Source organism: Python bivittatus, unplaced genomic scaffold (genome assembly GCF_059951505.1).
Source record: "Python bivittatus isolate LINGU-HERP-01145 unplaced genomic scaffold, Pbiv_v1 ctg000080_np1212, whole genome shotgun sequence".
In the NCBI taxonomy this organism is placed as follows: Eukaryota; Metazoa; Chordata; class Lepidosauria; order Squamata; family Pythonidae; genus Python; species Python bivittatus.
The window spans coordinates 78,953,902-78,971,160 of NW_028277035.1; the positions used below are offsets into that span (position 1 = coordinate 78,953,902).

Genomic DNA, 17,259 nt, shown 5'->3' on the forward strand with positions numbered 1-17,259 from the left:
TTTATTTGTATACTCACAATGGCAAAATGTGTTCTGGAATGATGACAGCAGATTGAATGGTTATGTAACAACCATTTTTGAAACTGCATTCCGGCGCAAAGCCCAAGCCTCTCCAAGCGCAGCAGCGTGCCATGAAGCCACAGCCGCCCCAAGCCCAACAGCGTGGCACAAAGCCCCAGCTGCCCCAAGCCCAGCAGCGCAGTGTCAAGCTGCAGCTGCCCTCAGCCAAGCAGTGGGGCACAAAGCTGCAGTTGCCCTCACTGCCGTGCACCCCAAACCCCCTGGGTGTGCTTCATCAGCAGGAGCAAGAAGATGGCAAAGGTCAGCTGGGGACAGCGGAGGGCAGGGCAGCAGGGGCCGCGGAGTACAAGGGGCCAAAATGGCAGAGATGGGGGAAAATAAGTGGGTGGGTGTTGAAGCACACCCTGCAATCATAAATGTGGGCAGGCTGCCAAGCACCCAAATTTTGATGATATGATCACAGGGGCACTCCAAAGGTTGTAACTTTGAGGACCAGGCGTTAGCACCATTTGTTCAATGCCATTGTAACTTTGAACGGTTGCTGAACGAATGGTCATTAAGCGAGGACTACTTGTATCCCCTTTTCTTTTTCTTGATTATCTGTAGCCTTAGATCTTTCTTAGGCCCTATGGTATAGCAGTTTATGAGAAGGGTGCATCTGTTCAAGTTGGTCAGCAAGGAGTCCCACTAGCTTCAACACAGCTCTTCTAGGCTATGCAAGGCCAGACTACTTAGTGGTTTAAAAACAATCGTATATATTGACGTATACAGCATGCTGCAGCCAGCAAGAAATACACTATTTTATCTTTAAGTACTTTACTTTCATAACCTTCCATTATACTGTTAGCATTTTTGCTCCACTTTAGCATCAGTCCTAGTTAGTAAGCCAATACGCTGAATTGTGGAGAAAATGAATAACTTGGAGTTTGGGACATCTTGGAGAATGGAGATTACATTTATTGTTTGTGCCTCCAATTATCAAGAATCCATTTAAAGACAAATAGAAAAGTAGTTGGTTGAGTTGTGCCACCCTGTGTGATTTCCATTGCTTTTGAAGGTTCGCTGGTAAAATATCCAAATCAAGTATCTCCTTGTAGTCTGAATATTTATCAAGTCCCCCCATCCTAGCCAAAAAACATGGATAGTCAAAACTACCTTTTCAGGGCTGCTTCTGGATCTTTTGTAACTGTCTCATCCCATTTTCTTAATGAACAAAAGAGCATTTTAGAACAGGCCATCTTGGAAAAATGGGATCCCTTAAAATGGGATCACTCTTGGATTAGACCGAAGCCTGTTTATTTTACTGTGGACATGAATGTGGGGGGCAATAATGTCTCACTTTTTTCCCCTAGCCACTGGTGTCCAGTCCAGAGAGAAATGCTTCTTTTGTTTCTGGATGGGGTATAGTTATTTTTATGACTGATAGCCACAAATAATTCATCTACCAATTGACTTGATTTATACCTAGCCTTTCTTCTCTAGTGGGTATTCAAAGCTGTTAGCAATATTTAGAAAACAAAAACAAGATGTAAAAAAGTTAAAATAAAGATGAAAAGTAACAACAAAACAGGTCCTAAAACTTAATAATTAGAAGCCTGCTGAAAGAGAAGTGTCTTTACAGAACTTTTAACGACAAAGAGAACAAGGCCATTGAAGACCCTCTTCTGCATGCTATAAAGATGGGCCTCTGACAATGGGACCAAATGGCTTTTCCCGATGGTCATAATCCTAGCTGGACAGGTTCATATCTTTAATTTGTCTATTCTTCGAAAAGCCATCTGAGATGATTGCTCTCACCATAACTTGAGATAATAAAATCCATTGCTTGACTAAAGAGATTCCGCTTCAATCGTTTCTTGTTTCTCTAGCAAAGGGGAGAGGAAATGAATGGGCTATTAAAGGGAAGAGGACTCTCATGGCCAGCTTGGATGTGGAGGACTCTGATGCTGCAAGGCCTGTTCTGGATGCACTGGGTAAGTGTCTGCCTCAGGAAGTGGCAATTAGTCAGGCACCAGAGGCTGATTCTACCCACAGTCACCCAGCAACTGTGCCTGCAGCAGATGACAAAGCATCTGGGTGTCCCAGAACCCTGGGTGTCTGCCCAACAATGTAGACCAGACTAAGAGGCCAAAGCCATATAAGTCAGGACTACTTTTATTGTAACAGCTATAGTAACAGAAGCTTGCAAATTTGAATGCGCTTCCCCCTCCCTCTTCATCTTCATGTGAGCTAGGAAGGGACTGGTCTAAGATGTTTTCTCAAGTTATTTTCTAAGCCTGGTCTCAAGCCCCTCTTATCTGACCATTGCCTTGGTAGCAGCTCTTCTTCCTGTCCTCCAAGGTCATTCCATATGCTGTCTACATCAGGCACGCTCTATGCTGAGCAGAGCAAAGGCTCTCTGTGCTCCTTCTCACCTGGCAAAGGTGTTCCCAACTTTGATTGGCTCCCACCTGGCAGAACCACTGCTACCCAGCAAGAATCTGTTGGGAACAGCTTTTCTAATTTGCATTCCATGAGCCTGAAGCCTTGAGGCTCTTGTCTCCTAAAACTCACTCACTGTCAACCTGGACTTGCTGACAACCTGCCCATGAGTGCCTAGTCCAGTGTTTGTCAACCGTGGCAACTTTCAGAAGTGTGGATTTCAACTCCCTTGCTGGCTGGGGAATTCTGGGAGTTGAAGCCCACACTTCTGAAAGTTGCCAAAGTTGACAAACACTGGCCTAGACCCTTGGACTGTGACCCAACAATATTTTTGCCCACTGCTTTGGACTTGTTTGCAGGCAGGTCGCATTTGTTCGGAACTTTCCTGCAACATCTACGCACACTCTGCTTGCCACTGCCTGAACTTGCTGAACCTGAAACCTAATCTGTACAGTATGTGTGCGTGCTGAGCCAGAAACCATCACATTGAACAAACTACCTGAATCTTAGAATTGATCATTCAGCACCCAAACTGCATGAGCTGGTCTAGGAATATAAGCTTTTGGCCAAGTTCATCTCGTCTGTTATCCTTTTTCCAACAGTGACCAAGGAAGCAACTGCTCTTCCTGATTGTTGCCACGTCAGCAGCTGGTACACAGCTTCTGTAGCTGGAAGTGGCATTTAGGTGTCATGATAAATAAGGTGTTGATGGAGTTCTGTGAATTTATCTAATCTCCTTTCAGAGCCATCTCAACCAGTGGCTGTGCTCTGCAAAGTACCTCTGTTTGCCCTTCATCTCTTATCAAACAGTAAAATAAGGTGAACCCAAGTTCTAGCATTGTGAGAGAGGAAGAAAATATTATCTGTTCATTTTCTCTATATTGCTTATGGCTACAAATGCATATTGGGAACCTCACATGGGATCTTTTTGAAACTGAAAAGCCCTAAGCGTTTTGACCTACGAATGGAGAAGGAGTGCACTATACATTTTTTTCCTTTTTATTATATTGTTATAAATCTTAGTACATTGTGTTGCTTCCATACATTGATGTTTGTATGATGTGTTTAAAAATCATTAACATTCTATTATTTAAATAAGTTAGAATATTGAGACTAGAGAAAAGAAAGAAAAAAATATTCTATCAAGGCTAATTACAATTTAGGATGGCAATATTACAAGCATAATATTATTTAGCTTTTTCATATGCTATATATTTCTTAACTACCAAATTAAAATGTATTAATTAATTTGGCAGACTAATTTTGTATTCATTTATTATAAGATTAGTATTTAAGAATCACTGGGCTTGCTTGCAGAAATGCTATAAACCACAAATTCTGAGAGAGAGAAAAGGATGGATATTGACCAGTCTTGCTGTTTTTTTTGTTTGAAGACTTTATGCAAGATTCTGTCGGGGGTAAGGCCAAAATATATTAAATATCTAATCTGATGTGGCCTTTCCCTTTTTATCCAGTGACGTCAAAGTATAAATTTCATACAGAATTAAGTTTGAATGTGTAATCCTTTAGGCCCACTGTTCCTTGTCAGCAGGATTCTAGATCTGTGTTGAATCCTGCAAGAAATGTTCTGCAGAGATCCCATTCTGCCCTCTGTTTTTGATAACGATGTGCTTGTTTCTGAAAATACATGTGTGGAAATTGATCCTGGATCATGCAGCTTCCTGTTCCAGAATCTCTTCTGCGAGGCAGCAGAGAAAGGAGGATCACAAAAACCCTCTTTCCATCTGCGAACTGATGTAATGGGTTGAAATGCAGAGGCCGGCTGTCAAAAAGCTGCTGGTTTTGTTTGTCCAGGAAGGGGTCCTTGTTGATTTTTTGCTCTGTGCTGTCCCTTCAGCAGCAGTTCAGAGGCTTTCAGTTCCCTATTGAAGTCCAGCCATGTGTGCACCATACTCTCCTCTGCTAAAGGATCTGCAAAGATGTCTTGGATTCGGGTGGGGTGCCTATTCAGGAAGCTGCAGGCGAGGCAGCTATTTTTTGGCGGATTAGCCAGAGAGATTCCTCTTGTGAAATTTTGATTGCTCAAGGCTCCTGGTTCCTTTTGTGTGGGAAATGATGAAAAGCTGGGTTAGGACAAAGGCTGACAAAGTGTTTAATGAAACACTTTGTCAGCCTTCGGCCCCAACAGATACTCCTGGACTTGGCCCTCTTCCCCTTAGTTGTGCCTCACCTGCCTTGTTAGCAGAGGGAGCCAAAGAATTGTGTGCTGAAAATGCAGGAACAGGTAAGCTAACCTGAAACCTTCAAAAAAATTGAATAAAAAGTGGAGAATGCTGTAGATTGATAGATGTCTCTACTTCTCATACAACAGGACTAAATCAAATTGACTGTATATCTGTTCTATATAGTATGTGGGTTTGTGTAGATAGGTGTCTCTGTACATATGATACGGATTTTGTGGAGTACTTGGTGCTCTCCAAGCTTGGTTGCTTGCTTGCAATTAGTCTATTATCATCATCATCATCATCATCATCAATCAAGCAGAAAACAATACAAATTTAGAATTTATAGATTTATATAGACTTATAGATTTTATAGATAGACTTATAGATTTATAGATTTTTATAGACTTATAGATTTTATAACAATAGAATTTATAACAAAACAATATATCTAATAATACAATACAATACAATACAATACAATACAATACAATACCCTAATCAAGGAACTATCAAGGAGACAAACAATCAAGCAGAAACCAATACTCTAATCAAGGAACTACCGAGGAGAAACCTCCCCCCCCCCCCCAACACTGGCAGGGCAAGTTACTATATATAAACAGGGAGCAAACCCCACACTCACTGGCACTGATGATGTTACCTACTCGGGTAATGAAATGTCTGCAAGGAAACAACCAAGCTCAGAGGGCACCAAGGACTCCACAGTTCAACCCTGAGCTACAGATATTCTCTTCTATTGGATATGGATTTCAAACATAAGCTGTGTTCTAGTAGGCATGTGCGAGACCTTTCAACTCAAATCAAATTAAATTTGAAACAGCCTGCTCTAAGGACAAAATGGGCTGTTTCGGGCATATGCTTCTAAAATGATTTAAATACCTTGTCCTGTGCTTGAAACAATGTATGCTGTGCAGGGAGCAACTGTTTTATTATTTATTTAATCGATTTGTATAGCTGCCGATCTCAACAGGTGACTCTGGGTGGTGAACAATATAATAAATACAAACATTAAAATGTATAGTAGCCAAGGAAGAGATGACAGTCAACTGTGCTAATACAGTCAGGAGTGTGTGTGTATGTGTCCTTTCACACACTTGGAGCCGCAAGCCTGGACACAAGAATTTTGCACTAGAAACAGGCTGTTTTGAATTCAGAATGTTTTGAAACAAAACATATCACTATTTTATTGGTATTTTATACCAATAAGCTGTTTTCAGTACTGATTGGCAGTCATTTTCTAGACTTTTACAGAGCAATTTCTAGCCCAGAGGTTGAACTTGGGACCTTCTATATACTGTGTATGAGCACAACAACATAATTCTGGCGGGATTCAGAATTTCAGTATTTGAAATTCAGGCAAAAGGGTCAGATTGAGCTATCCTGTTCTTAGTGCTGTTGAATATACAGTGGGGTAACAAAGTATTTAGTCAGCCACCAATTGTGCAAGTTCTCCCACTTAAAAAGATGAGAGAGGCCTGTAATTTTCATCATAGGTATACCTCAACTATGAGAGACAAAATGGGGGGAAAAATCCAGAAAATCACATTGTCTGATTTTTAAAGAATTTATTTGCAAATAATGGTGGAAAATAAGTATTTGGTCACCTACAAACAAGCAAGATGTCTGGCTCTCACAGACCTGTAACTACTTCTTTAAGAGGCACCTCTGTCTTCCACTCGTTACCTGTAGTAATGGCACCTGTTTGACCTTATTATCAGTATAAAAGACACCTGTCCACAACATCAAACAGTCACACTCCAAACTCCACTATGGCCAAGAGCAAAGAGCTGTTGAAGGACACCAGAAACAAAATTGTAGACCTGCACCAGGCTGGGAAGACTGAATCTGCAATAGGTAAGCAGCTTGGTGTGAAGAAATCAACTGTGGGAGCAATAATTAGAAAATGAAAGACATACAAGACCACTGATAATCTCCCTTGATCTGGGTCTCCACGCAAGATCTCACCCCATGGGGTCAAAATGATCACAAGAACGGTGAGCAAAAATCCCAGAACCACACGGGGGGACCTAGTGAATGACCTGCAGAAAGCTGGGACCAAAGTAACAAAGGCTACCATCAGTAACACACTATGCCGCCAGGGACTCAAATCCTGCAGTGCCAGACGTGTCCCCCTGCTTAAGCCAGTACATGTCCGGGCCCGTCTGAAGTTTGCTAGAGAGCATTTGGATGATCCAGAAGAGGATTGGGAGAATGTCATATGGTCAGATGAAACCAAAGTAGAACGTTTTGGTCTAAACTCAACTTGTCATGTTTGGAGGAGAGAGAATGCTGAGTTGCATCCAAAGGACACCATACCTACTGTGAAGCATGGGGGTGGAAACATCATGCTTTGGGGCTGTTTTTCTGCAAAGGGACCAGGACGACTGATCCGTGTAAAGGAAAGAATGAATGGGGCCATGTATCGTGAGATTTTGAGTGAACACCTCCTTCCATCAGCAAGGGCATTGAAGATGAAACGTGGCTGGGTCTTTCAGCAAGACAATGATCCCAAACACACTGCCTGGGCAACGAAGGAGTGGCTTCGTAAGAAGCATTTCAAGGTCCTGGAGTGGCCTAGCCAGTCTCCAGATCTCAACCCCATGGAAAACCTTTGGAGGGAGTTGAAAGCCCGTGTTGCCCAGCGACAGCCCCAAAACATCACTGCTCTAGAGGAGATCTGCATGGAGGAATGGGCCAAAATACCAGCAACAGTGTGTGAAAACCTTGTGAAGACTTACAGAAAACGTTTGACCTCTGTCATTGCCAACAAAGGATATATAACAAAGTATTGAGATGAACTTTTGATATTGACCAAATACTTATTTTCCACCATGATTTGCAAATAAATTCTTTAAAAATCAGACAATGTGATTTTCTGGATTTTTTCCCCCATTTTGTCTCTCATAGTTGAGGTATACCTATGATGAAAATTACAGGCCTCTCTCATCTTTTTAAGTGGGAGAACTTGCACAATTGGTGGCTGACTAAATACTTTTTTGCCCCACTGTATCCTTAGATCCTATACAGATTGCACTATCAATATACATCACAAACAACAAGAAAGAAATCAGTTGTTAAAGCATAGGCCTCTCCCTTGTAAACTGAACAGGCACATACTATATATTCCTTATTTGTTTTCTAAAGGCACTAAAGAGCTGGATGAAAATTTTAATGACAACATTAAAAATACATCTGCTATTTTTACACAAATGTGTCTAATTTTGGATTCCCATGTGCATTCCTTTTTGGAAAATAAAGTCCATGTTACTTTCTCTTCATGATGCAGACCAGCTCAGACCTGTCTTTCTGGTTTGGTTGTTTTGAGCAAGGGATTCACCAGACAAATTGTGTTTTTGTTTAATCTCTCCTTGATTGGGAGATATTGTTTCAGTTTTAGAAGTACCTTAGAATTTTTAAGCTGCAATTTGCTGTTTTTTATTCAATATAAACCTCTTTGAATCCATGTTGATTTCTATCCCAGACAGAAAAAAACGGGCCTTTGAAAACAGCAAGGGGAAAATTTGACAGGTGGTTCTTTCTTCCATTTTCTGACCTTCTTTGCCCTCTAAATGCACTGGCACACTTTCAGAATCATCTAGCAGTGCTATCTCCAAAGTAATATATTTCCATAGTGAGAAGAAGCTGCTACTTAGAAGTTGTTTAATATGATGTATGTTCTTCTTCTTTTTTTTTGAAAGGCAACATAGTAAGAGACTTGAGAATGTAATTAAGAGGTGCTTGTTTCCTTACTCATCCAAGAAGACTCATGTTCAAATCCACTCTCAGATGCAGGACTTACAAGGGTACTTTGGGCCCATAATTCTCTCTCAGTCCAGCTTAATTTACAGGATAATTATTGTGGGGGGAAAATGGAGGAGGGTGGGCTGCATATACCACCTTGAGCTCCTAAAGAAAAGGTGAAATAGAAATCCAACACATAAAAATGAATAAAGTTGAATAGCTAACAAAGCCCTAATAATAAAGATAGTACTTGTATATCATGCTTTAATTGGTATTGTTGCATTAAACAGAGGGTTGGATTTAACAATCTAAGTAACTTCTTCTGATTCAGTGAAAATATAAAATCCTGGTAATCTTCACTTTGGTCTAAGATACCAGCCTGTTGATAATATCATGAAAGATAAAGGTATCAGTTCCTTTTCATCGTAGAGACAAAATATACGTCATTCTGTTTTAGAGGCATCAAGTCTCTGAGTATACAGTGGTACCTCGGATTACGATCTTAATCCATTCCGTGACTCTGGTCGCAACCCGATTTGGTTGCAACCCAAAGCAAATTTCCCCATAAGGTTCAATGTAATTACCGTTAATCCGTTCCGGCGTCCACAGACCACGCATTGGGTGGAAAAACGGCCGCGGACCACGCGGCTGGGTGGAAAAACGGCCGCGGACCACGTAGAATGGGCAGAAAATGGCCGCAGACCACGTGTCACGGCGGAAAATGGCCGCGGATCCGGTTCGTAACCCGAGGTAAATTTTTGTGGCCGGAGCTGGTCGCAACCCGAAAAGTTCGTTAGCAGAGGTGTTCATAACCCGAGGTACCACTGTAGTTTGCCAGAGAAAAGGAATGAGGAGATCCTGATGTTTTCAGGACCTGCCAGGAGACAACAGGGGGAAACAGAATACTGGGCTAGATGAGTTTTTGATCTGATCCAGCAAGTATATTTTTAACGATTCCATGATAAGATTCAGAAGACATATACCATAGCTGCTTATCCCATAACCTTGTTCTTGTTGTTTTCTTGGTCCCACAAAAGACTGAAAAGTAAGACTTTTGCAGAAGTGATAAAAGTTGGAAGTAAACATAATGGAGTCAAGAGTATAGTAATCTGTTTGGTGGGATTCAAAACCATTATTTGGAGATTCTGATCACCACTTCTTTTACAGCTAACCAAGGTAGCTGAAAGGGGGAAAATAACCTAAGGTATTAATTTTTGTACTGTAGAGAGTAGAAGATGTAGAAGATGACCTTGACAGAAATATGTGAGATTAGTTACCAAAGCAATGAGGGGAAAAACGCATTTTGAGTCCAAAACAAGTAGAAAATACTTGTAAACGGCTCAGACAGATATCTCCCTAATGAGCTTAAGAAGGGGAAGACATACAGCACAATTGGGCTTGCCAGAATCTCTTACTATAGCCAAATAAAAAAGCCAATCTCAGTAAAAGTAGTTTTAGCCTTCCTATGGAGTTGATGTCTTGGTTTGACATTTTGCTGACTATGATGATAAAGCAATAGCTGAGGCTGTACTTTTGATTCTAGATTTACTAGGAATTAAGCCCCTTTGACTCAATGCCTCAATATAGAATTGTGCTGTTGGACAACAGTCCTGGGTACATTACTTAGAAATAATCTTCATTGATCATTTAGATTTTAAATTGTTAATTTTATATTCCACCTTTCATTCAATAGCTCATTGTAGCACATATATTATTTTCTCCTCCTATTTTTCCCCATTATAACCTGTGAAGCTAGTTGAAGAGAGAGTGACTGAGACCAAGGATGAACTACAACTTGGGTCTCCCCAGTGCAAGTCTATACCTCAACCACTACACAACCTTGGCTAATGATGGGGGCCAACTTTCAAAGAAGCAATAGTGTTGCTAATTTTGTAAAGGGGATGGGGTCTTTCAGGGGTCTAACATGTATCTTGTGCTTGTATCTACCCCTGCCTCTTTAAAATTTACAGTTGAAATACATTTCTAGCCTTGTTCAGCATTTAGCTGAATATATGAGGACTTCGGAGTGGGTTGATAATTCCTCCTCTTCCTAATTTCCATATAGTTAATGAGGACTCATCTTTGTAGCATCTGGGGTACTGTGGAGCACAGATCCCAGCTGAAGGGGGTCAGGGAGAGAAAAGGTTGAAAAGGTTCCATTATAACTGCCATATGCTCAGCTGAATGCCTTAACAGGGCTTTTATCTAATAATTTTTGTTTTAAAGCTTTTGCAAAACTTTAGTTAGTTTCCGCATTCCGGTGAGATGCTCTTGCTGTTATTAAGGTTAATCAGGGCACTAATTTAATGCTGTCTGTGTAGCTTTATCCTCTGGTGGAAAAGGCATCCTTTTCATTAGTCTTAATTGCATAAAATGTCAGATATTTGTACATGAAGGAAGATACTGTCAAGAATGTAGCAAGAGAGAGAATTTGTTGACATAATAGAAAGGTCACAGAATCATAGATGATATACATTTGTATGTATGTTTGTTAGAAGATCGAATCCAAATCCAACAAAAATATGCAGCCTTGCTAAAATTCATGTTGTTAAAAGTGGGATTGGAAAATATTAGCCAATAAAATGCCAATTTTAAGAAAAAGTTTGTAGGGTGCAGAAACGGCAGGTTTGTCTTACATAAATGGTGGGAAGCATTTGGAAGGTGAAATATGATGGTATGCATCCACTAATGGAAGCTACTTCATCTAAATTTTTTTGCTGATGAGGCAGAGGACAAATTCTCTCTCACCTTTGCAACTGCTCCCACACGCATAATATCTACTCTAGAAGGTCCTGAAAATTGTGAAAGCAAGAAAGAGGTCCATTGTCCCAATGGAAATCTACTCATGAACAGTGGATTTCATCCAGAATTGCTAAACACCATGTTTTCTGCAGTAGGATATTTTCCCTTACCAAGCAATCTTTTTAGAGTTCTTTTGAGAAAATAACAAGAAGATCAGTAGAGGTAAGCATAAACTAAGGCATATTACGGCAAAACTCATTAGCTTGCATTGATGTCCTTGAACCAGCAGTGGCTGTTAAGGGCAGGAAAGTAATCTTGAATTGTGGTAGATATCTCAGGATAAGTGACATAGGAAAATTCTCTGCTGAAATGCTATTAGGAAGGGGATTTAAAAATAATATGGGCCATTATTACACTATTCTAATTATCTAGATTACATTATGGTGTTGTGAGGCTGTAGTTGAAAATGGTGCATTTATTATCAAATGTGTATGCTAGGATATTAACTGCTTGGAACAGATGATAACGTGGCTCACTGAGAATATCTTGGCCCAGGTCGCTGTACTAATTTGGGGTACTTAAAGGGGATGTCTTGTTCCATTTGGACCAATCTCCGCATTAACATCTTCATAGAACAACAACAATTCCTCCTCTTCCTCCTCCTCCATTGCTTTTATTCTGTTCTCTGAATTGCCTAGAAATAGGCCACTTGTCACTTCTAGAAACAGAATTCTGAGCTCTATGAACCTTTTGAACTAATTTAGAAAACACTTTAGGCTGTCATGTTGTTAATGCTTCAGAAGCGCTCTGTATTCTTTCATTCCATGAGGCACTTGATAAGGTTCACAGCTGGAGCATCTTTCGGGGGGATCGATCTGGTAAACATGTGTTTCCTTCTTTTTGCCTTTGCTCTTATTTTTATTATCATCCAGTGCAACTCCAGAATAATTAGGATTGCCAGTTTTTGCTGAGTGTAGAAACTGTCTTTTGCTGATACTACTGTCTCTTTTTAAAACAGAAACCTGAGCCACAACAAACTGACCGAGATTGATCCTTCTGCCTTCACAAAGCTGCCAAACCTACGGGAAGTGTAAGTATTTTCTCTCTAAAGGACTTTCATCTTGGCCTCTCTCTGTCTTCACTTCCATTCTGGCTGGGATAGCAATAGGGAAATGTATACAGTTTCCTAGGACGTGACTCCATTGTTCTTCTAGCTTGCATCAGCAGATTAAATCTGAGCTTTTGTTTTTCTTTCATATGGTACCTGTGTGCTTTTCAAAAAATTAACAGTCAATTAGTAGAACACAATGTCTCAATTAAACTGCAATGTGTTTATTGGAAATCATTGGTGTTGTCTGTTCCTCTCTTCCTCTCTCTGCTTCTGTATTTCATAATCCCAAGGATAGCCAGGTAATCACACCAAGCCCCATGGATCTACTTTCCTCCAATAGGAAGTAGACTCTGCTGTGACATCTAATGCTAATCTTTTCTGGCTCTCTCAAGAAGAAAAGGTATAGTGTTGAGTACTACGGAATAATTACCTTTTCCCCCTCCCACCCTCTCCTCCCTAGCTCAGGAGACAAAGCGTCTCTTCCAATGCTGGTTTGAAGTGCTATCCATCCTTGAGTCAGCAGAAAACTATCCTGGCATGAAACTGGCTGCCCCATTACTTTCCCAATCCCCTATCTCCTCCTCTGTTGCCCCCATTTCAAGTTCCTGTAGTCACCAGTCTTCTTTCCAAAGTGTAATGGGTGACTAACAGATTTTACGCACCTTGAGGTAGTCCATGGACAATGTCAAAATAAAGGAGAAAATATTAGTTTAATTATGAGGACAGGGGATGTAGCAGAAGAAAGATGTTCCCATAACATAACTGTGCCATGGTTAGGTGGAAGTGGGGAAAGGGCCTCATGGAAGTTTTGAATTTAATAATGTAGACAGAATAGTTGTGATAATTATGATTTTTAAAAGATTTGTGTCCCTGTGGTTTTAAAAATAGCTTAATTTGAAAAGAAAATCATATATTTATCTTAATACTTAACTTCCTTTAGGAAGGAGTGGTCTGCCAAGGAGCATTTTTTCTCATTCTATCCTGCTGGTAGTTTCCCCACATCCTTTGAGAGCAGGGTCACATTTTGGGAACATGTCATAGATGGCCTCATAAGACCTGTCATGAAGGTTCTCACCCACATTCACAAAAGGTCCTGAACTGGACTATTCGATTAGAGCAGTGGGGAGAAATTAGAAGAACACATAAAAATGAATTAAATGTCTACCTTGGTGAGTATGCCAAATCACAAAGCATCAGTTTACCAGGCAAAGTGACAAAGATGTTCTGTACCTACGCACAGTTGAATTTGAAATGTTTGGAATACAAAAGGTGTCCCATTGTAAACCTGTCATAAAGAAGGACATTCTCCTAGTACAACGTGAGTAGAAAGCACTGTTTCTACATAGAAAGGCAACAACCTAATCTGTGTATAAACTACTTTCATGATTGCACTTCAGAAACTCTCTGAATCTTGTTTATTTCAACTATCTTGCGAAAGCAGTGTGTGCTTGGCACATATCAAAGCATTGTCTTGATGACAGAAGGCTGAGAAAGGAGGAATGGCAGGAAGAAGGTTTAGCAGCACGGGCCTTATTAAATCCCTGTGTTCAAGCAAATATCCAATTAAAACAAAACAAAACAAAAAAGAAACAGAAACAGAAACACAACCAAATCACAGATACAGTATCTTTAAAGTAAGTAGTAGGGCATAAAAATAAACTCTGTCCACATTCCACATTATTCCTTGCACTTGCTGCTATCCTGCAAGTAGTAAAGTTTTTAGTGTGAATGCAAATGCTGAAAAAGATGCTTCAAAATACTTGTTAATTTTGAGAGAGAGCCTCAGAGGGTTCGGTTACAGAATTTTTAGTATAGGAAGAAGGGTCTATTGTAATGTTTGCTTAGCCATTGACAGTTATAACAGGAACAAATACAGATAAATTATTTACCTTAATATTAATCCTCAGAGATGTCAATTGTTTTGGAGATTTACTTTAAAACAAGACATGTTCTGTTCTGAAAACATATGTCTTACTGTAAAGGCATATACACTATAAGAGTATAATACTATACAGTATAATAAAGTATACTATGATATATTATACTGTATATTACTATGCAATTAACTATTTAAAACAGTAAAAAAGAAATGAGAAAACTTCACTGATAAAACATTTGACTACTTTTTTTTTTTTTTAAAGCGATCAAATAAAATCCATGAATCTGTTGAGAAAGCTGGCAAATAAACAATTAGTTCAAAGCCTTTATTTTTTTTAGTCAGGACTCACCATCCTCTGTCCTGTTGTTGATATAGACCAGTAGATGAAAAGAAAGAAATAATGGTCGAAATGTTTTGTGAGATTTCATTGATCTCATTCCGAAATCTCACGAGGTTGCTGAGACCTGGGATTTCAGGATATTTTGGCACCTTTTTTTTTTAAAAAAATGTATTTTTATTATATGGCAGGAGCACTACAGGTGCTAATTTTGGGCACAGCAATAGTCTTGCACCAGTAGGTAGCGTGGTGCTCTCTCCTGATGTACATACAGGTTATGCTAAATTCATTCCCACCTATCTACTCCATTCCCGGTACCACAAGCTCACTTGAGTCCCAAGGATTGATTAAGTTTGATGAAAGAAAATGTCTCATTATGAATCTTGTTTATAAACTAGTGAAACCTAAAGGACAGAATTGGTCTTCAGTTGTTTTTGGGCCAAGTTCATTGTAGATTTTTTTTTAATACTGGTAAGAGGTTGTCATTCTGCAATTTGTTGAGGAGATACAACATTACAGTGCCATATGTAACAAATGAGATCATCTGCCGAGCTTGGTTACCACATAGTATCAATAGTTTGTCATTTATATGATGTATTTTATGCAATGATTTATAGTGCTTCTTTAACATACACAATTTCAATGAAGGTTGCATCCAGCCAGTTTTAGGATAGTAAATACAGAAATTCAGTGCCTTACTGAAATCCATCTGGACAGTTCATTATTTAGCTGAGATGAATTGGGTATTTCCTATTTGTAACTGCATACTCTTAACTACTGTACTATTACATTCACGTATCAATGAAACAATCTATTTCTTGTGAAGTGATTTTGCTGTTGCAGCTTCACAATGAAGAATGGAGACAACTGCTATCTCCTGTAGGGTATAATGAGGACAGAAGTGTCTGCAGAGTATGGTCAAACAAACAAACAAACCAAAACCCAAGATGGTAGCCACAATGGGTTTTTTATGTGTGTTGGGCAGAGCTTCACTCGCACCATTGTCACTGCCATCTTGACTTTTAAAACTATACTCTGTGGATACCCCTAAATGCGGAATTGATACTTTTTACATGAATGGTGATGTGGTGCATGGGAGGCAGGGGAGCTCACCATGGGATAGATAAGAGTGGCAGAACTATTGGGAATCAAACCAAAGTCCCTGAGTAGTCTAGCATGCTGTTCCCACAGTGGCTAACCAGATGTTGTTTGGTAGCTGTCAAGAGTCTACTTAGGATTGGGGTGGGTTATACAGTCGATTAATCCATTTGATTAGTATCTAAAATAAAATAAATGTTTCTGGAAGGCCACAAGAAAGCCATGAGTACAGAACCCCAACCTACCCAGCAGTTAGCATTGTGGATCACAGCCAGTTGGACTACTGTGTGTTGTGGTGTGAAATTTGCTTCTTATCTGAATATGCCCCTCTCCACTCTTTTCATACCATCCTTAATTTAATGACATTTGCCTTTCTAGCTATTTGTTTTTCTAAGCTAAAAAGCTAAAAATTCATGCAGCTTTTATTTATCAAGGCATGGCTTTGGCTCCTTGAACACCACATGGAATGAGAATTTGTGGCTGTCTAGAAGTTGTTGAACTATTCCTCCTGGCATCATAGTGCTGCTTGAGTACAATGTTACACTCGAGCACAACATTTAATTCCATAGTTCAGAAAACCTGTTCTTGCTTTAATCATTATTGTTGCAAAATTGCATAAAGTTCCTTTCCCAAACTACTTTTTTTTTTACTGTTTTGCCTTAAAAAGAGAGAAAGATCTAAGTGCCTTTCAGTGAGTCCTCAAGAGAACTGTGCTATTTTTGAGCAAGATCCATTTCAACATGACATTAGCCTGGCAACTAGGTTGTAAATATTTTATACTGAGTGGCACTCCCCCTCCCCCTCTTGCCACATGGAGTATCAGGATGAAAGCGTTCGAAAGTGAGCTTTCAGTAGTAGTTGTTTCAGAGTGGTTCAGCCTGTATTACCTTTGCTGTTTTTTTAAGAAAAGCTCCTGACCACATGCCAAAGCACCTTACCCAACAATAGGCCAACATATAACATCGAAATAAACTAAAAACCAATAATTTACTGTTCAGATTGCCAGCTCTAACTTGCTCTGCCAGGTTATACTACGTTGCCTGCCACTCAATACCCTAGCTAGGAGCTTCTGTTATTGAATGTATCTGAAGTCTTTCCTGTTTGCACAGCAGGCACTAGGAAAAATTTCATGAATGAAGCCATTTGTCATCGTTGCAAACCCTATATATGTTCCAATGTTCATCTAGAACTCTTCTGTAAAAACGATCCCTGTTTACATTGCCCATGTATGTACAGGTAGTCCTCGCTTAACGACCTTTTGTTTAACGACAGTTCAAAGTTACGATGGCCTTGGAAAGGGTGCTTTATGGCCCGTAAAGCACTTCTGGCCATCATAAAACGTGGTACCCCCCCCACAGTCACATGGCCACATTTCAGTGCTTGGCAATTGGCTTGCATTTACAACTGGTTGCCAAGTGCCCTGCAATCATGTGATCACCATTTGCAATCTTCTTTGCTGGCTTCCCAGGAAACCCCTTTGTGTTGGGAAGAAATGGAGCGCAAATCCTGAAGATTTGAGCTCCGTTCCTTCAGCCTCAGGAAGGATTTCCCCTCCATCCATGGAGGGGAAGGCAAACCCCTAGGCGGGCGTTAGGAATGTTTAAGAGTGAAAGGGCTGCCTGCCAGGAGGATTTCAGCTGTACGCGGAGCTGAAACCATCCAGCAGGCAGTCCTTACGCTCTCAAAGAGCTGCCTGCTGGGAGGA

General features: G+C 40.1%; 1 protein-coding gene across 1 annotated transcript in view; it reads left to right on the forward strand.

The window, feature by feature from the left end:
- The window catches only part of LRIG1 (leucine rich repeats and immunoglobulin like domains 1), a 153,789-nt gene that overhangs the window by 51,499 nt on the left and 85,031 nt on the right, over nt 1–17,259 (forward strand). Inside the window, exon 2 of the mRNA XM_088134367.1 lies at nt 12,148–12,219. Within this exon, the coding sequence (XP_087990493.1) occupies nt 12,148–12,219 (72 nt within the window). The remainder of the gene's footprint in view (nt 1–12,147; nt 12,220–17,259) is intronic.